Source organism: Delphinapterus leucas, chromosome 5 (genome assembly GCF_059928025.1).
Source record: "Delphinapterus leucas isolate spDelLeu-1000000601 "Yukka" chromosome 5, BTC_Dleu_Yukka2, whole genome shotgun sequence".
NCBI classification, from domain to species: domain Eukaryota; kingdom Metazoa; phylum Chordata; class Mammalia; order Artiodactyla; family Monodontidae; genus Delphinapterus; species Delphinapterus leucas.
In genome coordinates this window covers 105,800,028-105,822,942 of record NC_143133.1, presented here as the reverse complement: position 1 = coordinate 105,822,942, position 22,915 = coordinate 105,800,028, and the positions used below count along the sequence as shown (strand labels likewise).

Here is a 22,915-nt window from a genome sequence, read left to right as displayed (position 1 = left end):
TGGCTACCATTTATTGGAGTAGAAGCAGAAACAATTCAAAAAGAACTAAGGTAATTAGAAAACATATTTTTACAAAGGCTATTTAAGTCCAAGCAAATAGAAGATTCTGTTCACTAAAGAGGAAAAATATTTTTCAGGTGTTGTTAAGTTAACCTACTTGTTTAATAGAATGTTTCCCTTTTAGCAAAGAAAAAAAAAAAAGCGGGGTGTGGGGGGAGCTGGTAAAAGGAACTAAAACACTAATAGCACTGATATATAAAAACACTCAATGAATCTCCAAAAGGTATTTTTTGGTTTAATGTCTTCGGGATACTAAACATATTTTAGATCTAAAAATATATCACTCTAGTTAATAATTCAAAATGGTAATACCAAGTAACACAGAAAATACAACTGTTAATACTAACAGAGTCAAAATCTGGCGAGGAGGAGAATGTAATCCCAAAAAACATCCAATAGATCATAACCTGATTATAGATTAGCACAAGTTCTACAAAATGTCAGTTCAGAATTGTCTATATATAAACTGTATCGTAACTGCCACACAATAGCATGCTATTTTTATTTCATATAACAGCAAAAAGTAACGTCTCTATTATGTTAGGTCTGAATTTAAGAAATAGTGATTTAAAAACAATCTAGCTTAAATTGGCAGATAAACTCTTTAAGAGAGCTAAATGCTTTAATTATCATGTATAAGGACCATACCACCAACTTTTTACTTTTCCCACAAAATAAAAACGACAAATTTGGGGTGTTAGTATTTGCCGACATATTTCAAAACATACTTTTTAAATTTACCAAGTTTAAGTAAGTTTAAAGAATTCTAATACCATAAAAATAAATGAGAGACACAAACCGGTGAATTAGGTAACCTTGCCCTCAAGGCTCTCTATCACATTATTAAAACTATCACTTACAGAAGTTTTCACTGGCTACATAATGCACTGATAGTTTTAGTTATAAATACCAATTGAAATTTGAACCATTTCTTCACCAAAAGAGGCAAAAGTAGTTCATTTAAATAAATATTCCTATTTTTCAAATGTGTGAGACTTACCCGTCTTCGACAAAAGGGGAGGCCTTGGGCAATGATGCTAATGCTAAATATCTTCATCATGGTTTGATGTGGTAGAGGCTCTTTTGCACTTTTAAGATCAACAGGAACCAAGCCATGGTTTAGAGTAGCTTTTCCCGGTTTTGACATTTTAAAACTCCTCTTGGCTGATGAATACTCTCTACATGTAATACGGGCACATTACTAAAAACTCTAACCACCGAATTAAAATATAACTTTCTAATTAAAAAAAAAGGTTGAGAACCCAAGGCCTGCTGCTTTTGTCTTTCAACCTTCTCCTACCAAATGTCCTGACCTGTCTGAGGCTTGGTGAAGTGCAAACTATCCTAGAATAGCCAGGAGTTATAAACTACTGAAGTGAAAGCTCCTGCTCCTGCCAGTCAAACAGCTGGTGCACCTCCCATACAAAGTCAGTTATGCGAAGACAACCGAAGCAGGGCTGTGCTACAGGGTCCCTTTGGAAATTTCTCCAGTGACTAACCTAGGTATTCCCTAGAAAGTGAAAGTAAACTTGTGTTTACAAAAATCCAAAAGATAAACATTGTATTTTCTCTTAAATATTTATTAAGTCTTCCTTACCCAAATATCAGCATTAATATTTTAGGAGTGTTTCGAATCGTGCTTCAAATTTAAGGACAGCATTTATGCATGCTCAAAAAAGACAAACATACATTTGTTCTATCTTAGATATATTCAGAATGAGCACTATATCTTCAAGCATGCTCTCTTTTCCTCTTCCATATGTACCAGTCTTTATCTCAAACTAAGACATTAAATCAACTGAAGCTCTCAATAGCTATTAATATGCACTGCAGGTTAATTTTACCAGGAGACATTTTAGTTGTTTGCAAATTTCAGTTCAATCTCTATAATTCTGAAACACTTAGGGATTCCACTTGAAAGTATAACAGTAATGTGACTGATTAAATATATTTAAAAACCCAAGTATTTATAAATGTAACCTGTGTTGGGAAGTAATTAAAGTAAAATGAATAATAACTAACCAGTTCATCACAAATCCTTAGGGCTTCATTTCTTTAACATACCATAGTCAGATACATCTTCCTAAAACATGGAGACGGAATGTGGTGTACAATACACTCCTCAAGAACTTCCAATGGTTCCCCAAAGCCTAAGATAAAGTTTGGAGATGAAGACTCTCCTCAAAGTGGCCCCAAACTCACTTTTTCGGAATTATCTCAAATATTTCCCTAAATTAACTACTTATGCCATGCTAATTAATCTTTATGCTACATTTCATTTCCAAGCCCAGGAACTAGAACATTGTGATGATTTAAAAAAAGCCTAGTGTGAGAATTGATAGTAGTTTTAATAGATAGATAATAGAAGTGAACTATCCATTCACAATGCTCAGCTAATGTTTGTTCTCTCCTTCCATTCTATTTTTTTCTTCCAACAGCCAGTCATCTCACTTATCTCTCCTTCCACCTGCTTTTATGGATTTTTATAAGTGGGAATTTAGAATGTGATATGGAGAGAGTTAAAAAGGAGAATGTCAGAAATGGGTGGTCTCTTCTTTGACTTTGGTGAGATTTGTCTTACTAAATACACGAAGTGGGTTGCTGGGAAGTCAATCCAAACACAAGAAATACCCCTAGTCCTACCATGATGCTACTTTCTTAAAGTACACCTTTCCCTGATATCACAATTTAAAATGTAGTTGAAAATGCAAAATCATTAAGCAGAGAAGAAATTTTTAGTGACACAAAAGTAAAAAACTGAATTCCTCCAAAGTAGATATGTAAACGATCAATAAGTACATGTAAAGATGCTCAATTTCACTAATAATTAGGGAAATGCAAATCAAAACCAGAACCATACTGTACACCCATTATTACAGCTATTATTTAAACACAGACACACACAAATATGTGTTGGCAACGATGTGGAGAAACTGGAACCCTTGTGTACTGTTGGTAAGAACGTAAAATGGACAGAGCTACTGTGGAAAATATGGAGAGTCCTCAAAATATTACTATGTGATCCAGCAATTCCACTTTTGGATATACACCCCCAAAGAATTGAAAGCAGGGCTCACACAGATATTTGTACAACCATGTTCATAGCAGCATTATTCACAACAGCCTAGAGGTGGAGACAACCTAAGTAACCAATAATGGATGAATGGGTAAAAAAATGTGGTACATACACATACAACGGAATATTATTCAGCCTAAAAAGGAAGAAGATTCTGACACAACATGGATGAACCTTGAAGATATAATGCTAAGTGAAATAAGTCAGTCAAAAAAGGATATATATTGTATGATTCCACTTATCTGAGGTCCCTAGAGTAGTTAAATTTATAGATAGAAAGTAGAATGGTGGTTGCCAGGGGCTCGGGGGAGAAATGAATGAGGTGTTAGTGTTTAATGGGTACCGAATTTTTGCTGGAAAAGATGAAAACTTCTGGACATGGACAGTGGTAACGGCTGCACAACACTGTGAATGTACTTAATGCTACTGAATTGTACACTTAAACATGGTTAAAATGGTAAATTTTATGTTATGGGTATTTAATCACAATACAAAAATTGTTTTAGTAAAAAAGTAAATGACTGAGAATACAACCATAACCACTGAAAAAACCCAACAGAGATCTAGGGATAGGAGAGAGGGTACTGGAAATCTGTTCAGTTGATGTGGTACAACAAGGTGAGACTGATACCTGAGATAAGGATGTCTACGGCCCCACTAGACTACTTACTACCTTGAAGAATGAATGTCTCTGGCCTCATTCTAATCTCAGCATCTCCTCTGGTGCTCACTTTATTCCTTAACACAAGTCTAATTTTTTTTTTTTGGTATAACATAACCTTCAGTCATATTGTGTCTGTTTCTCCTTATTAGAAAAATCCCTTTGTTGAGGCAGCTCCCGTGGAATGCCCCCTCTCCAAGTTACTATCAGGGTCGCTTTGTTAGTATTACATATAGTTTCAGGTAGACATTCTTTATTCTCAAAAAAATTCTGTCTCAGTGATATCTTTGAATCAGATAGTTAATTAACCCCCAAAATTCATTTCTTGATACCACATAGAAGATGTAATTTAAACTATGTGTTATTTCAATCCAGAAAAATTAGAAGAGTACTTCATTCCACAAATTTAACATATTCTGCAGAGAAAAATGAATCAAACAGATCAACTCCAATTTTGACTTTCACTTAATAAAGATCACCATACTGAAAATTAGTTTTCACTTTTATATTGAAATTTGTAATCACATGTATTTACACGTAGGTAGTTTGAAGATAAGGATGATATGAACCTCTCTAATCTTCTTGGAGTCTGATCCTAAAGCAAGGGAGGGGGAGGAGATTGGAATTGAGAAGAATTTGGATTAGGAAAATTAAAACTAAAATACACATAAAGTACTTATGAAAGGGCAGAAATTACCATGAAGTAAAACTAGCTTTTCATTTTTAAGAAATTATTTATGGTAAAAATAGGAGTGAAAATTAAAGCAGTCTTGTATATTGAATGTTGTGTTTTACACTAGATACCAAGTTTTGGTAAATACAAAGTGGTGGCATTCTAATTCAACTCATTTTTTAAATTGGTAAGTAGCTGCCCTCAACTGGATAGTACAGAGCACTGCAACTCAAGCAAACGCTAAATCAAATTATGTGTCTTTAACAATATACTTTTGTGAAAGAGACATCATTAGTGATTGAGCAAAGTGAGTACTAATTTCCAAACTACCGAGTTCCATCTTTTTTCTGAGGATTCAAGTTAATAGTACTTCTAAAGCAATGCTCTAAATCAGCATGGAAACATTCAAACTACAAAATCTTCAAGTACAGAAGAAAACCCTAGTCAGTGAGGGAAGCTGAAGACAATGTGTAGGAGAACCTCAATTGCTAATATTTTAAAATGCAGCTAGTTCCACACGTTCAAGAAAAAATAAAGTCTTGGTCTCAATGATCCTTTTAAAAGCATTTAAGATAGTCTTAATTACTAACCCCCCCCACCCAAACTGAGCTCTTTTTAAGATGATATCAATAAATATTATGGGAGTATAATACAGTAGGTAGGAATATATATGCTGGAGTCAAATTGCCATAGTTCAAAGCCTGGTTCTACCACTTATTAGTGGTATGTCCTTAAATCAATGCCTCTGTGCCTCAATTTCATCTATATAGAACCTACCTCATAGGACAGTTATGAGGATTACAACGGTTAATATAAGTGAAACACAAAGAACAATGCTTCACATTTAGTAAGTGCTCAGTACTGTTAGCTGCCATTACTACTGCTACTAGGATAAAAAAAAAATCACGTAGAGCTTTGCAGATTACATTTCAATCTTAAAAGTCACTAAGAAAGCAAGCAAAGATGCAAAATCCACCTATAATAACTTTGGAGTACAATATTTTAAAACACAATCATCTACAAGTTTTAGAAAGACTTCCTAAATTCTGTCACGATTTTTATCTAAAAGTTAAGCTTTTAGCATCTTAGTAGTTGTGCCTTGGCATTTTAAGACTTCAGGTATCACTATCCATTCAAGAAGAACAATGGGGAACTTGCGATAAAGAGAAGATCTCTATACAAGATATTCTGCCTGTTTATCACACTCTGATTTTTCTTTCTTCTAAAAGTTTGTAGGGCTTCCCTGGTGGTGCAGTGGTTGAGAGTCTGCCTGCCGATGCAGGCGACACGGGTTCGTGCCCCGGTCCGGGAAGATCCCACATGCCGCGGAGCGGCTGGGCCCGTGAGCCATGGCCGCTGAGCCTGCGTGTCCGGAGCCTGTGCTCCGCAACGGGAGAGGCCACAACAGTGAGAGGCCCGCGAACCGCCAAATAAATAAATAAATAAAAGTTTGTATTAGTCAAAGATGATTATATATAAATGTTGCATGTAACAAAATATCACCAATACAGTATTTCTAAAATGTATTACAGTTCCATACACTCCAATTCTCTTACAACAATGACAAAAAGATTTATAGTAGTTTATTCTGGATTTCTACCATTTCTTACATTCATTATTATACAGAAGGCCAGGATTTAACTGCTCCAGATCAAAGGCCACAGCATATAAGCAGCATAAAGATTTTCTGTTTTTCATAAACTATTTTTGAATCAGCTAAAACAAATCGCTTGGAAGATACAAGTTTACCTACAAGTATTTATGATTTTAACCAAAAGTTTTCAGTCTCACATCAAAAAATTTTGACAGGGAGACTATCAGCATACACCATTTAAATTCAGTATTATTTATTACTTCTGTGAATTTAAGCAACAAGTGACTTACTCTTCTGTAGAAACAAAAGAATTCCAGATTCTAAAAATTAACACCACTCCTAAAGTGAAATAAATCAGAATCAATATCCTTTTGAGATGAAAATACGGTATTATAAAGAGCATACTCATTTATTCTGGGATATAGAGTGAAACAGATTATTCTCTGTATCTAAGTCATTGTTTTTAGTCTTTCCTAACACCTCAGATACCAGAGCGTTAAAAGTTATCTCCCTAGTCTAAGCAATTCATGTACAAAGATAGAACAATTTAAAAACAGAGAAAAATGATGATGAATCAAGAAATTAAGTTCTTTGCTTAATGATGAACAGTCAAGCTTGTATTAGAAACAACTGCAAAAAACCAAAAAACAATTGCAAAAAAAAAATCCAAATAACATATCGTACTTTAATTGTAGAAACTAAAAACACAATTAAATTTACTATGAAGGAAAAATTTAAATATATGGCATTCCTCTTAAAGTTTTATTATTCATAAAAGGCATAAGTCAAACGAACAGAAATGTTTTATAAAAATTAAAATCACATTCAAAACATTTCCTTAAAAAGTTCTGAAACATTTAAATGCTCAAAGTGTTCCTAAGAAAGATTACAACATCTAATTATAATGCATTTAAGATATTATATTCATGTAAACATTTAACGAGTCATAACTTATTACTGTACTTCCTTGCTAATTTTCTTTATCCAGGGACTTAGTGTAGCCCCTAAGTACATGTAACCCCTAAGTACGTAAGAGAAATTAGCTTAGGTTCTAAAGCAGCACATACAGTTTATATAAGTGTTATAAAAATGTGACGTGGCAATTAGACATTTGCAAAATAAAAGCATTACATATATACATATATGTGTAGCATTTTCAAAATAAGAATGTTAAAATATCAGGTTTTATATAGTATTGGAACTGTTTTGATTTGTATAATCAAGGTCTGATTGCTGGACATTTAGGTTATTTCCAAATTCTGCTGGAAAATTCCAGTTAATTTTTTTTAATTGGCTGAAAATAAAGTTACAAGGTAAAAACTATAAAAAAAAAAACAAAAAAGTCCTGAAAAATTAAATATAATGACACCATTGCATAGTGCACTAGAAATTCCATGACTCAAAAAACACCAACTATTTACTGACTTATTTACAACTAAATTCATTTACAATTACTCTTAATTATTGCCTCAACCGACTTTCATCCAAATTACCTGAAATTAATACTCCAGGTAAACTTACCAGTATACAAAAAATATAGGGTGAATTTTAAGTTCTACTTTCAGCTCTACCACTAACCAGTGACCTTAGGTAAGTCTCTTAAGCTGTCTCAGATTTCAGATTTCTAGAATGAGGAATGAGGAGATTGGACAAAATGATTAAGAATGAAGTCCCTTACAGCTTTAAGAATATATATACTACAGTTCTAATAGCAACGAGTATAGCACCTTCTTGTAATGTGTTGGACTGTCAATTTGGTGCGCCTTCCTTTATTATAGTTTAGTAAGTAGTTACAGTTTTACAAAATATATCCAAATAAAATTCACTGCTTCAATTCATTTGTGTGTATAGCTTCTAAAAACAGGCATCTATCCTTGTGTTGTGAATATATATTAATGTTGCATAACAATAAGAAAACATTTTCAATGGAAAAAAGTTACAGGCATAAATGATTTTTTAAAACATGATTTTAAAAGATGAAATTCAAGATAAGGATCTTAGAATTTTTCTGACTCCATATTATTCCATAATATTTTTAATGTATTTTTCCTTTCCTATTTACCATGGTGGCATGAACAGTGACATTCAGAGTATATCTGATTTTTTTTAGTGAGTAAACTTTGGATTTTATTCCCATATTTTGTCTGGAAACTTTAGTTGTTAATATCAAAATGATACTTTTCCTCACTCTTTCATTAAACATTTAAAGAAATATCTGTGATAAAACAAAAATCCAATTATTGGATTGAATTGTTTAAGTATTTCAGAAATGCCCAGTATGAAGTCCTCAACCACCATAACATAACTTGCCTCCAGATTAAGTTTAACTCTTACAGCCTGTGCTGGGTTACCCCAGCTGTTAAATCGGTCTTACACAGCTGCTCTCCAAGAATTTAACAGATGATTATTATAGTTACACCTTTAAGTCAACAATGACAAAAATGACATAGTAATTACAGGTATTTCAATCATGCAAAAGCCTCATGTGATGACACAGTGATTTAAAAGCAACTTAATTTTCTACAATTCTCAAAATAAAATTTAAGTGTAACAAAGAGGACAAAAACTTCTTTAATATCAGTTTTTTAAGGTTTATGATTTGTTACTTTTATGAACAAGTTTAAGCATAAAAGTTTTCATTAACCTTTCAGTTAAACTAAATACAATTTATCAATCATTTATCTCTCTTGTAAAAATTCTGAAAAGTGTTATAGGCCAGGGAGTAATAAGCAGGGACATAATACTATTAATTCCTTTAAAGCACAGTAAGTAATGTAGGTGGTTTTTTTCTGCACTTAAAAAAAATTAAACTAAGCTATAACGCAGGAAGTTCACCAAATTGATGGCTTAACACACTCTAGGAATGTATCCTATGAAAAATAAATGGACATGTAAGATATTTGACAGTGTTAACAATTTAAGAAAGTAAAACAGTAAGGAGGCGGGGAGATAATTATATCCCCTACGCTGTTGAGTTTTTGATGCAATTATAAGTAAAAATCAATTATTATGAGTGAGGTGAACATAGTTCCTCGACTTCAATTGTATAATTTTCAATAACATGCTATTAAAGCATATGAGTCTTAACAATATTCACTGAATAATTTATTCATTATAAATATTCATTTGTCAATATTCACTTCAGCATCAAATTTAAGTATAGAATTACTTTAAGCATAGAAAATACTTTAATATAGAATTAAGCTATAGAAAATACATATTTAGGGTCTCATTCTTGGATGGGCTGACAGTTGACACCACTGGCCTTTTTACATTGTCAAAATTACATATTCAGGGACTTCCCTGGGGCTCCAGTGGTTAAGAATCCACCTTCCAATGCAGGGGATGTGGGTTCGATCCCTGGTTGGGGAACTAAGATCCCACATGTTGCAGGGCAACTAAGCCTGCGCGCTCTAGAGCTCATGTGCCACAACTAGTGAGCCTGCGTGCCGCAACTACTGAGCCTGAGCACCATGACTGGAGAGCCCATGCACCACAACTAGAGAGCCCATGCACCGCAACTAAAGAGACTGTGCACCACAACTAGAGAGGCTGCATGCCACAACTACTGAGCCCATGTGCTCTGGAGCCCACACACAACTAGAGAGAAGCCCATGCGCTGCAATGAAGAGCCTGCATGCCACAACAAAAGATCCCACGTGCTGCAGCTAAGACCCAATGCAGACAACTAATTAAAAAATTACATATTCAACAAAATACATCGTCTGATAAACATCGACTGAAGTTTAAATTAAACTGACAGTCCAAGTTTTCATTCTTTCCAATAAATAAAACACTGTTTATCAAGAAACATTAAAAACAAAGAAAAAACAAAACTCAATCCCTATAATTCTTGATTATGCCTGAAACAGAAAGATCTTGGGATGGAAGGAGGAAGTCTATGGATAGTCGGAGACTATCAGAGATCAATAGGAGATATAAAGGAAGTTTGCAGCTACAGGGCTTAGAAAAAATATGTATTATTTCAGATTGGTACAATGATATGAGGGAAGGATAAAAGACTGACAGAGTTCCTAGTAGATCATGCTTTCTTTCACTTAAATATCATGACAAGACTGTGAGGTATCATTAGTCTACATTTTAAGGAATTACATAAGATACATATATATGAAATCTGTTTTAATGAGCCTGATTTTTATGAAGTACAAATGAAAAACAAAAACTTCTAAAAGCAAAGATATTATGACCTTCTATAGTACACTGTGTGTCTCAAAGATGGTCACAGCAATATCCCACATCTTCGCATGCTCTTCTTACAATGTACTGCAACACTCCTTCCACTGAGAGGTGAGTCTGTTCCAACCAAGACAGAATGCGATTTCCTAGGCTAAGTCATACAAAGGAGATTCCATTTCCATCTTGCTTGTTGGAATACTCACATGGTAGCTCTGTTGTAAGTAGGCTGATTGACCTGAGGTCACCATGCCATGAAGAAGCCCAAACTAACCCAGGTAAAAAGACCATATCTGGGTAAGTCCTGAGACTATATGAAGAGGAGATTTTTGGCTAGACCCCAGCTAGCTGTTCTAGCCCCCTGGTGTTCCACCTCCAGCCACCATCTGACTGCAACCCCGAATCAACAATGCCCAAGTGAGCCCTTCCTAAATTCATAACCTACAAGAACAATGAGAAATAATAAAATAATTGTTGCTTGTTATAATCATAAATCTTTGGGGTGACAGTTAGGTGGCAATAGATAACTGAAACATCTTCCAAAATAAGAAGCTGGTTTACTGTTGTAATATGAGAGTCATCCTAGTAGAGTTTTAACTTCAAAATTTAACAAGAATAGGAAAGGTAACAGGTGAGCTAGAATGAAAATTTAAACGAGTAGGTATTTGGAGGTTGGTAAAAGCTTTGGTGACAAATTCCCACCTTGATAATACCCATTAGAAATGTGGTGTTTAGCAAATCTCTATTTTAATAATAAACTTGACAAACGGTTACATATTACTTCGACTTGGATCTTCATCCAAACTAGTTTGACATGTGACAAATAAAGAAAAAATCAACTTACTTTTGCATTTCCTACAGTCATGCTTTTGTCGTCATTCTAAGCAAACTCAAATGACTAGAGGAGCACTCAGGTAAAATAAAGGAGAAAAACAGGTCAGGTTTAAGGCCTGGAAAGGCCATTTAAAAGGTGCCGTTGATTGTTGTCATGTAAGCACGGGAACCCAGTAAGGACAGACAGTCCACATTTGCAAAAGAAGGTGAAGAATCAATATTTTTATGTGAACTCTCCAGATTTTTAAGTGTTCGCAACATATTTAAATTCGTTAAAAAAAAAAACACTATATAAGACACTAGTTTGCAACCTCTGCTCTGTTCTTCTCTGGAGTAAAGAAGCATAAAAATATAATAAAGATTAAATATAAGATTACTGATATCTAAATGATATAGAATAATGATTCTAAATGTTTTAATCTTCTTTTCTATACCTGTTAACAGAGTGAAATAAGAAACAAATCAGAAAACTGAAAATTTAAGTGATAAACATTACAGATGCACCTCAGCATATTTAATGTTTTCACTCATTAGACCATAAGACAGATGGCAGTATATCGGTAAAGTACAAACAATTCATTCTTAACAATTAAATTTATAATGTTGACATATAAAACCAACACCTATAGCTAAGCAAATGAATGACTCTTGGCACTTAGCTCCCAAATTCACCAGTATTTTCTTCATACTTCCATTTCTCATTTGCATCTGATTTCAATAACCAGAAATTGCCATTTAAGACCAACCAGAAACACAGAAAAAAAGCATTTTTAACTTTGAAAGTAAAGTATCTTCTAAAAGCAATTGCTACTCTAAAGCACAGAAGCTACCTTTAATAGTACCATCAGCAAAGACCACTGAACAGAAGAACATGGTACATTTCAACAAAATAAATCCTTTTCTGGACGTCCCCCCCCAATCTTATACATTATTTTTAGCCCTGGTGATCTATGAAAATAATCATCATTCTTCTATTTACATTTCATATAATTAGAGGTTAAGGTTTATATGCAAGGTGCTACTCTGACAATAATTCTTAGTATTAGGAGCAATTGAGTTAATATTGAACATCAGATACATCCAGTAGCTTATACCAACATTTTACAAAATGTGTTCCCTAAAATATATCCTAAGTAGAGATCATTTTAACTTGACTGAAACTATTCTTCCATTTGTAAAGATGGCTTTTATTTGCTTACAATACTCTCTTAATTATGAAAATGTAGGTATTTCCTATAGTATCAAGCTGTAATTCTAGAATTTCTACAGAAGTACCGAAGAGAATTTTCCCTTGCATATATCCCAGCTCCCCAGCTATTCAGTTCAAGAACTAACATTATAGAATAGAACTAGTCCTCATGTGAGGAATCAAAGCCCCAGGACTACCAAATGTACTTTTAGGTTTTCTTTCAAATTCCTTCTAGGTTCAACATTAACAATCAATTAGGAAAACAAACACCCATCAGAGAGCTAAAGTGCTTCACAGTTAGTACTAAATACAAAATACTAAATTTACAGTACCAAACAGCTGAACACTACTCTGAAAGTCAAAATAATTTGGGCAAAAATTAGTGGAATAGTTTCAACCCACCTAAGAGAGTTGATATCTTTGAAACCAAAAATATTTTGCATAGCATCATCTAGCCTGGACTAGTTTGTTAAGCTAGCTTTAGCATAGTCTTTTAACACTAGAATAAATCTTACAAAATATAATACTTAGCACTTGTTAAGGACTTAACTATCTGCCACTTTCTATGTACTTTACAAACATTATCTCATTGAATCCTCTCAATAATACTGTGCTATTATGATACTACGATCATCCTTAAAATAACTACATAACAGCAGTTAACAGTTTGCCCAAGGTCAAAGTGCCATGAAGTGACAGACTGTGAAAACACAGTCTGACTTCAGAGATCACGATCTCTACTTACCAGTATTTATAAGCATTGATGCATTTGTTATAGATGTTATGCTTATTGAGGGCACTGTTTACTGAATCACTCATGAAGTCCCATGTGAGAAATTCCTTTTATATAATGTTAGGAAAAGGGGTGCGTGCGTGCGTGTGTGTGTGTGTGTGTGTGTGTGTGTGTGTGTGACTGACATGTTTTCTCGTGAGAGGACTCAGCACTTTCTCCTCTTAATTTTATCACAAGGAAGCAGAGACTAACAGTCCAATGTTGTGCAAACTTTAGTCTACATTAGAATCACGTGGGAGCCTGTTAAAAATACATATCCCACCCTTAGAGATTTGGTTAAGTAGTTCTGCAGTGTAAGCCTGCAACTTGCACTTTTAGTAAGCATTCCAGATATTTCTGATGGGTCACACTTTAAAGAATACTGGTCCTTATGAGTGGCCAACCTGTAACCTATGAACAGCTTACTCCAACTCTTCATAATTCATTCCTTACTTCTTCTCATGGCCTTGTCTTCATAGTCTACTCCACTATTTTCCCTGGCTCTGATTTTCATGTACACTTGATTATTTTATTATATGTGTTTCTCCTATATATAGGTCACCTCAAATTCCTTGTGAAAGTTAGGATACATATTTCTTTCAAACAAGGCTAATTCATTTGGCAGTTCAATACCTAAAACCAGTATATTAAATTCATAAAGCAAAAAGTCCGTAGGTCCCTGCTAAAACACTTAATGGGCTCTGCATATGGTGCTCTCCCACTCCAACCAACTCAATGCCCTTAATGGATCTGCACTAGATGCAAACTATTTTAATTCTGCAATGAGTGATGAACAGCACTCTTCTTCCACATATAATGTCTAGTGGAAACGGGTGGTCTATAGGTCAAACCAGCCCACAGAAATGTATTTAAAAAATATGGATGCCAACATACAAAAAATTGAGAAATTATCATTGAAAAATCTGGAATTCCAGTGACTTTTGAAAAATTGGAAAATATGGCAATATCAGTATCCCAATTTTCAGTCATCCCCTTTATCTAGGGATGCTTTGGCTCCCCAGGTCTTATATTTAGTCTATTTCATTCGTTTAAATTACCTTTCTGGCCCCTATGCCTTGGGTTTGTGTTTCCTATAAATTGTGATGGGGGAAATGAGATTAAGAAGATTTTCTGGAAGAAAATCATTCCAGCATAGTCCAGGAATCACTGCTGGAAACTAGTTACAAGACAGGTGAATGGTATTCTAGAAACATTTCTAGTACTCATACTAACCAGATTTTCCCAAACCTTTGTGAAATACCCCATACCCTCAAGCCTGCACTTGCCCCTCCCCCATTAACCTTTGGAAACATGACACCCTTATGGTGGTTGTATGCATTTACAGTAGTACTGTGCCCCACGCCTTCCTCTCCCCACTCCCATAAAAGCTAGGATCAAATTGTGGCACATCTTAGAAGGAAAATGGCAATTCTTCCGGTGCTCAGTAATGTTGCTAAATTGAACAAAATGTTAACTAGTAAGCTAATGTTTCCTCCAGAAACATGTTACAGAGGCAGGATTTTAATGTCTTCAATCCATCAAGAGCATCTAATACCTCTCCTTCTCTAGGAAGGAGAAGTTCAGGTGTTTCGCACCATATCCAGATACCGATCTGGTTTTTTTCCCGCGTTTTACACTATTGACCATTTAACATTCACCAAATAAATTATTCTATTAGTAGCTAATTTCATTATCTGAGCAAAAAGATCAGAATTCTAGCTCAGTGTTTAATCACTTAGGCTAATGTTAGCTGTAAAAATACAGCAATAAGTGCGGTTTTCAGAAAATGGTAATGATTCCAAAAAAAGCAAACATATACAAAATATAACTTTATCAGTTAGAGAATAGTGTTTATCACAGCAGTGACTAAGTTGAAAAGAAGTTCATCAATATTCAAAAGGACTAACTCCTCAGTGTAATTTAGAATTAAAGATCGAAGTTTTGTCACTTCATTATATTGATAGTAACTAATCTGAGGAAATAATTTAAGACATTAAAATTAACAAATACAAGGAAGAGAAACTCAAAAGATAAGGTTCTTTGAAGTCTTTAACTATTATTGCACCTTCTCTCTGTCACATGATCAGGCCCTCCTCTAGGTATAAACAATGTGTTCCTGCTGAGTTCATTCTAATCTTCCTTCACAAAGAGGGAAGTATAAATAGTAGCTGAAGAGAAAATGCCCTATTTTCCCTCCAAAACATAATACAGAAATTAATAACGAGCAGTGCTCTTTAAAGTATGTCTGAGGGGGAAATAAAAATCTAACCAAGGCTATACTTAAGATGTTGAATTTCTTTTTTGGAAGCTATCAAAGATAAATAGTAATCCAGAGGTCAAACGTGGCTCAAAGTCAGTGTTTTTGGATCCTGCACAAATGTGCCCTGCGGTTCGTAAGAGCCTGAGCGATCTTACTGGCTCAGTCATGACTCCTTCTTCACTCATTCACACCACCTGTTTGGGAATTGTAGATTATATTTCTCATTTCTTCACCCCAAGCAACTAAAAGAAATTGAGGAAGAAGAATCATCTGCTCGAATATTCTTTAGTTCAGGATGATCTGGCTCTATGCTGCAATATTACGTTCTATGTTAACAAAAGAGGAAATCAAAACAAGAAAGATAGCATCTTGGACTGGACAGATCATTCTTTTCTCACATCCATGATGAGGATGCCCAGAGCAACTAACAATGACAAGACTTTTGTTTTTAATGCACTTATGTGCATATACTTGAGAAATTTTCAAAAAGCATACACATATTCCCAAAGCACAGTAAGTTTGGGCACATACGTACTGTCATACCAAGGCTCACTTTTTGTTCACTTTTCGTTGGCATTGTTGTTTTAAAATAGCAAAATGAATATATGCTAGCTGCTGGTTAAAAAAAAGACAACACTAGTATCTCACATATTATATGACAGGGCACATAACTACTCCAAATATTAATTTCTAATTCTGAGCAAGGAATAGTGTACTAGAACACAAAGTATAAGAGAAAAAAGCACTTACTAACTATATATAAACACGTTAAAAGCAACAATAAGGTACCATACGGCCCTCTAGTGTTCAACGAAGAAACAGATGAATTCTTAATTCTTATATATGACATTTCATAGTAAAAAATAATACTTTCTCTGATTTACTAAGTATGTTAAACATGTTCATTTGTGACTTCTACGAAAACCCAAATAGGTTGTATCTTCTGTGGCTTTACTTCTATGTGCCTTCTTTTGAACTACCATCCATGTTTAGAGTATCCAAAAGATTCTAAAAGAATTCTTAAATGTTTTTAAAGATTTTCCAAAAAAAAAAAAAAAAACGCAATTCTAAACAGAGAAGAAACAACATTTCTCAATTAAAACTAAACAGTATTAAATTTAAGGAAATTTTCAAAGAAGAAACAAAAATAATAGTGTCATGACTACAAATTAGGTAGGTATTTAGAACACAACTAATCCATATTCTCTAATCGTATTTTCCTTTCTCTGTATTCTACTTCTATAATTCATCCAACTTCATTTTTATCTTTATCATAATTTATAGATGACAGACATTCATTACAGCAACCAAAGCAATGAAATACATGAAAACTGTATTCCCCAGAAGGGAGGTCAAAGATGGGATTGAGATTTTAGGACAAGAGTCAGAGTAAAAAAGTAGACTCAGAGGAGATTAAGATTGTAAGCACTGGTGAAAATTTGATTATTATTTTTTATTACATAAAATTGATTATTACTGTCTAAATAAAGTTGGTGAAACACTAATTTCAAAATGGACCTAAGTTTATTACATGTTTTAAAAATATATATTTATTTTTTATATATTGGAGTTTTGTAGGGGGAAGGTGGGGACTGGTATATGAGCAAGATCTAAATTATACTCCAGCTCTGTCATTCACTTCCTATAACTTTAAGCAAATAATATTTCCGAGTTAAAACTTCAGAAACCACAGAAAGATCTGAAGTTCTTGTACTTGGTATCAAGATCAATCCTCCAAATGTCAAGGTAGTAAGTTAACTACAGCCCGGAAACTCTACAAATGGCCCCTCAAAGTACCACTTAGCCATCAGTAAATCACTAGAAAAAGACAGGATACAAACAAAGAAAATTTAAACAAATTTGCCCAATATTAACCCATATAGATATGTGGAATATATTCAAATAGTCACCTAGAAAGGTTTTATAATTACTTCTAAAAATTCTGCCACTATTCAAAAAAGTTACAACTCCTCATTTTCATTTCTTTACAGCCTCCCAACACTAATTCCTATCCTATAGGTCTCAGCCTAGCTTTCATTTCCTCACTGAAGATATCACTGATTTAATTATTTGAATGTGGATGCATATGTGTTGAGAACTACAAAAGTGGGAGGGACAATGAAAATGCTGGAAGACAGAATTTTAATACAAAATAATCTTAGTAAACAAGAACTTGGGGACTTCCCTTGTGGCACAATGGTTAGGAATCCGCCTGCTAATGCAGGGGACATGGGTTCGAGCCCTGGTCAGGGAAGACCCCACATGCCGTGGAGCAACTAAGCCCATGCGCCACAACTACTGAGCCTGCGCCCTAGAGCCCGCGAGCCACAACTACTGAAGCCCATGCACCTGTAGCCCATGCTCCACAACAAGAGAAGCCACCGCCATGAGAAACCCACACATCGCAATGAAGAGCAGCCCCCGTTCGCCACAACTAAAGAAAGCCCAAGGGTAGCAACGAAGACCCAACACAGCCAAAAATAAATAAATAAATAAATTTATTAAAAAAAAAAAAAAAAACAAACAAGAACTTGGTAAAGGAGCCAAAATGTGAACTCAGTGAGGATGGAGGCACGATGGCAAATAACAATAGAAAATCTAATAGGGACAAATTTAAAGTCTTGTACTTAGGTTCAAAAACCTATAAACATTCACATTAAGTGGAACAGGATTAAACTAGACTGTGTTTATAAAAATACATAAGATTTTTTTTCTGAAAACTGAATTCAATTTTTAAGCATTTTCTACATGCAAAGTACAAAGTCCTGTAAGACACAGCAGAATCTTAGAGAATCTACAATCTGATGAATCAATGATCTAGAGAATCAACAATCTAAATATTATATATAAATTTTAGAAAAAGAAGCTGACTACAACTATCACAATATAAGTTAAAAACAAAGACCTAATGGAGATACAGAATTTTGCTCAGAGTTCTGTGAAATATTTGTAAGGGAGGTAAGATTTGAAATGGATCTTAAAAAGAAGGACAGAAATTTGAAAGAGGCTACAGAGCGAAGAAGACATTTAAAAGAGAAGGAAAAAGCTTAAGCAAAGGTATCAAAGTAGTCTGAATTCCTCTGTTCTCAGATATGTCAAATAAACTGCTGCTGCTGAGGTAGACAGTAGGGCAGAAACAAGCTGAAGCAAATAAAATCAGGAGCAAGGCAAGGGTGTCTCCTCTCACTACTGCTTTTAGACATCATACTGGGAGTTTGAGCGAATGCAATAAGATAAGGAAATAAGGAACATGCAGATTAGGAAGGAAGAAATAAAACTGTCTGTATTTACATATGACATGATCATCTATGAAGAAAATCAGAAAGGATCAACAACAAGAAAAAAACTACTGGAACTAATAAGTGATCATAGCAAGGAATCACCTTCCTATATACCAGCAATAAACAAGTAAACTTGAAATTAAAAATGCATTACCCTTTACATTAGCACCCCCCAAAATGAAAGTCATAAATCTAACAAAACATGTCCAAGGTCTCTATGAGGAAAACTATAACTCTGATGAAAGATACCAAAGAACTAACTAAATGGAGAGATAGTCCATGATCTTAGATAGGAAGACTCATTATCAAGATGTCAGTGTTTCACAACCTGATGTATAGATTCAATGTAATCCCAATCAAAATCCCAGCAAGTTACTTTGTGGATATTGATAAGCTGATTCTAAAGTTTATATAGAGAGGCAAAAGACCCAGAATAGCCAATTCAATATTGAAAGAAAGCAACAAAGTCAGAGGCAGAGGACTGACTAATCAAGACAGTGTGGTACTGGTAGAAGAATAGACAAATCAATCAAAGGGACAAAATGTCCTCATTTTCCTTTCCAAACTTGTTTTCTTGATAATGCACAAGCATTTCTCCACAGTAAGTAGGTCTTAAAACTTGTAGTAATTAGCTTATAATCATTTAGGTTCACCTCTTATCATGTTGGAAGGAATCCTTCACTGATCACAAGAGCAAAGATGCATGTCTCAACTGGGGAAGAAGAAACCCAGTAAGCAAATGAATAAGCAAAAATATGCAATGGCAACACTGGATAATCCCTGCCTTGCTTTACCATCATGTCACCAATGGAGATAATAAGGATGATAAAAATGACACATATGTTTGCACAACTTTTTAACACTTGCAAAGCACTTCACATTCTTCATGTCATTTCAACTCCACACAACACTTTGCAATAAGGTCAGGTATCCTATTCCTGTTTAATGATGAAGAAGCTGAGGCTCAAGGAGGTTAATGGATGAGAGAGAGCAGGTAAGCCTTCTTACCTCCTATTCTTTTCGGCATACAAGTCTGTCTAATATAACCTGCCTAACCTATACACCAGGGTTGTGATTCAACAGAGGAAAGCTATCCAACAATGACTTCCACAGGTCATGCTGGGGAAAGATGTTGTGGATACAAAAAAAAAGTAACAAAATAAAGAGCCCAGAAACAGACCTACATTACATTATAAATATAATCAACTGACTGATCTTTGACAAAGGAGCAAAGGCAATACAATGAGACGAAGACAGCCTATTCAACAAATGGTACTGGAACAACTGGACATGCACATGCAAAAACTAACTCAAAACAGATCATAGACCTAAATGTAAAACACAAAACTATAAAACTCCTAGAAAATAACATAGAAGAAAACCTAGATGACATTAGATATGATGAAGACTTTCTAAATACAACACTAAAGGTACAATCTATGAAAGAAATAATTGATAACTGGACTTCATTAAAAACTGCTCTGTGAAAAACGATGTCAAGAGAATGAGAAGACAAGCCACTGATTAAGAGAAAATACTTGTAAGAGACAACATGATAGAGGCCTGTTATCCAAAATATATAAAGAAGTCTTAAAACTAAACAATAAGAAAACAAACAACCTGATCAAAAAACAGGCAAAAGATCTGTACAGACACCTCACCGAAGAAGATATACAAATGGCAAGTAAACATATGAAAAGATGGTGAATATCCTATGTCATTAGGGAATCTCAAATTAAAACAACAATGAAGTACTACTACATGCTTATTAGAGTGGCCAAAATCCAAAACACTGACAACATCAAATGCTGGCAACAGGAACTCTCATTCATTGCCGGTGGGAATGCTGAACGGTACAGCCACTCTGGAAGAGTTTGCCAATTTCTTACAAAATTAAACATACTCTTACCATACTATCCAGCAATCATGCTCATTGGTATTTACCCAAAGGAGATGAAAACTTCTGCCTACACAAAAACTTGCACATGGATGTCAGAAGCAGCAGAAATGAGAAACAGTATATACACTGACCCTAGCTATGCAAAATATGTATCTGTGTGGTTAAGGGCTGGCAAGTAATACATAAAAATTTATTCACTAATTATTTAGTGACAAATTATTAGGTATATGGGTGCCTTACACATGATAAGTACTCTTAGGCAAGATAAGAAATCAAAAGGCTTGAATAGGAGGGAGATAGGAAAACAAATTTAATATAATACGAAATGAGTCATAATAAATATAGCATGGGAGTAGAGATTAAGATAGGGAAACTCTTGGGGCAGGGGGGATAAAAACAGATACTAGCTGGCTTTATGGGTTATTTTACTGTCCCCCTCCTCCCAAAATTACTGTTTCATTGAATTTTCAAATTTTAACAAAAATGCAACTTGGACCCAGAATGAGATTTAGGCTCAAATTCCTAGCTCCACTACTTACCACATGACTGACCACCGACAAGTTACTTAACTTCTCTTCACTTGTTTCTCACCTCTAATATGGAGATAAAACTCAGAACCAACATAACAGGACTGTTGAGATTAAATGAGGTTATATATGGAGAGTATTTAGCAGTGTCCTAGCACATAGTAAATAGTGTTCAGTAAGTGGTTTATTAGTAGTAGTAGCATTTTTACCAGTGCAGCTTGCCATTGCACTGACGAGGTTCAGAGTAAGAACAGGGAATAGTCTGGCTCTACTACACCTGAGCAGCACCTCCATTGACTACAGCATACAACACTTCAAGATCAATTTGTCCAGAGAAGGGCAACCTGGATGGTGATCCTAGAAAACATGTTGAAGGCATTAAGTCTGGTGAGAAGATTATGGATGAGTATGACAGCAGTCTTCTCCTATAAGAAAGGCTGTTACTGCTCTACATGGAAGAGGAAGGACCAAAGAAAGGTAATAGATGTCCACATAAAGAACTGTCTAAAAATACAATGCTACTCCACACTGTAGTATTCCCTAGTGATGACTTCATTTTCAAGCCCAAGTCTCTTGATAAAGCTACTGGGCACAGGTTTGGACTTGGTGATCTCAAAGGTCTCCTTCGGATTCTATCTCAGGAGACTTAAAACTAGGATGGAAAACCTAAGCAGTTTAAATATATATTAATCAGTTTGAAGAAATGAAGCGTTGGGACCAGGGGAGGGGAGGAAAAGCACTGGTGACTTCCTGGTAAAGCACTGCAGAATTATATTTAAAAAGATGGATTCTGAAATTGCTCACAGGATGTTTAAATGAAAGATATTCATGTTTCAGGGACAGCCAAAAGTGCTGCCAAGGCTACTTTAAGTAACTCTGAAGAAACCATATATTAAATAAATGTCTTGAAAACAAAGAAAGATACCACCATGCTAACTACTACTCCTCTAATAATGTGGTAAGGTGACCTTAGAGAATTGCCAGCATGGACCTGAGTCCTAGAGAGGTGAAGAATTGGTTATTCAAAGAACTCTTAAAGATTTCATTGCTTTTTTCCCCACTATATTCAGCTGCATTTTCATGAAGAGATCATTATATAATGCCCTTACTTGTGAAAGATGTCTTTTTATCCAGTCTTCCACTGGAACATTATACATTATGGAAGTTACCTAAAAAGACTAAGTAAATAGAATAAAAACTGGTTTCTAATAGATATAGTTTTTTTTTCCTAATAAATAATAGTAATATATGCCTGTTATAACAAGCTTGGGAAATTCTGAAAGGTATATAAGAAAAAACAGAAATAACTCAACCACATTCAGAGATAATTTCTAACATTTGGTTTAATTCTTTCTGATCTTTTCCCATGCATATATATAGATTATTGTATGTTTATTTCATAGTTAGGATCATATTATATACATAGTTTTGAGTTCTATATTTTTAGTAAATGTTATATTTTTAAGGTTTTCCTGTTATTAAATTTCCTTTAAAAATATGACTTTTAATGACTGTATGAGTTACCCGCAATTGATTTCTGCATCTTAGCAACATAGTTCTTAAACTAGGGTTTTAAATTCTCCTCCGGGGAGTCAACTGCTAATTGTTATTATAATGTTCCTCAATGTAACTATCTTTATAATGAATATCTGAGTTTTAAACTAAACTTAAATGGCATGCTTATTTATAATTTATAGTCTAGCTTGGGTACATCTTAAGAGGTGAAATGAGAATTGCTCACATTGCAATCTGTGAAACTTCAATTCTCAACCTGAATCAGCACTAGAGACAAATACATCAAATTTCTACTGTTCAAAAAATAAAAGAATTAAATGTCAACTCAAGATAAAACTTACCGCAAGAGTCACAAGGTAACACCAAATGAACTGTAACA

At 34.5% G+C, this 22,915-nt stretch overlaps 1 protein-coding gene across 26 annotated transcripts in view; it reads right to left on the bottom strand.

Moving 5' to 3' along the window:
• The window catches only part of FBXW7 (F-box and WD repeat domain containing 7), a 204,475-nt gene that overhangs the window by 60,053 nt on the left and 121,507 nt on the right, over positions 1-22,915 (bottom strand). The window contains exon 1 of one of the 26 annotated variants that reach the window (XM_022599704.3): positions 1,061-5,380. The exons of the other annotated variants lie outside the window; for them this stretch is intronic. Within the exon in view, the coding sequence (XP_022455412.1) occupies positions 1,061-1,207 (147 nt within the window). The 5' untranslated portion in view covers positions 1,208-5,380. Of the gene's footprint in view, positions 1-1,060; positions 5,381-22,915 lie in introns of those variants that run through there. 26 annotated transcript variants of the gene reach the window in all.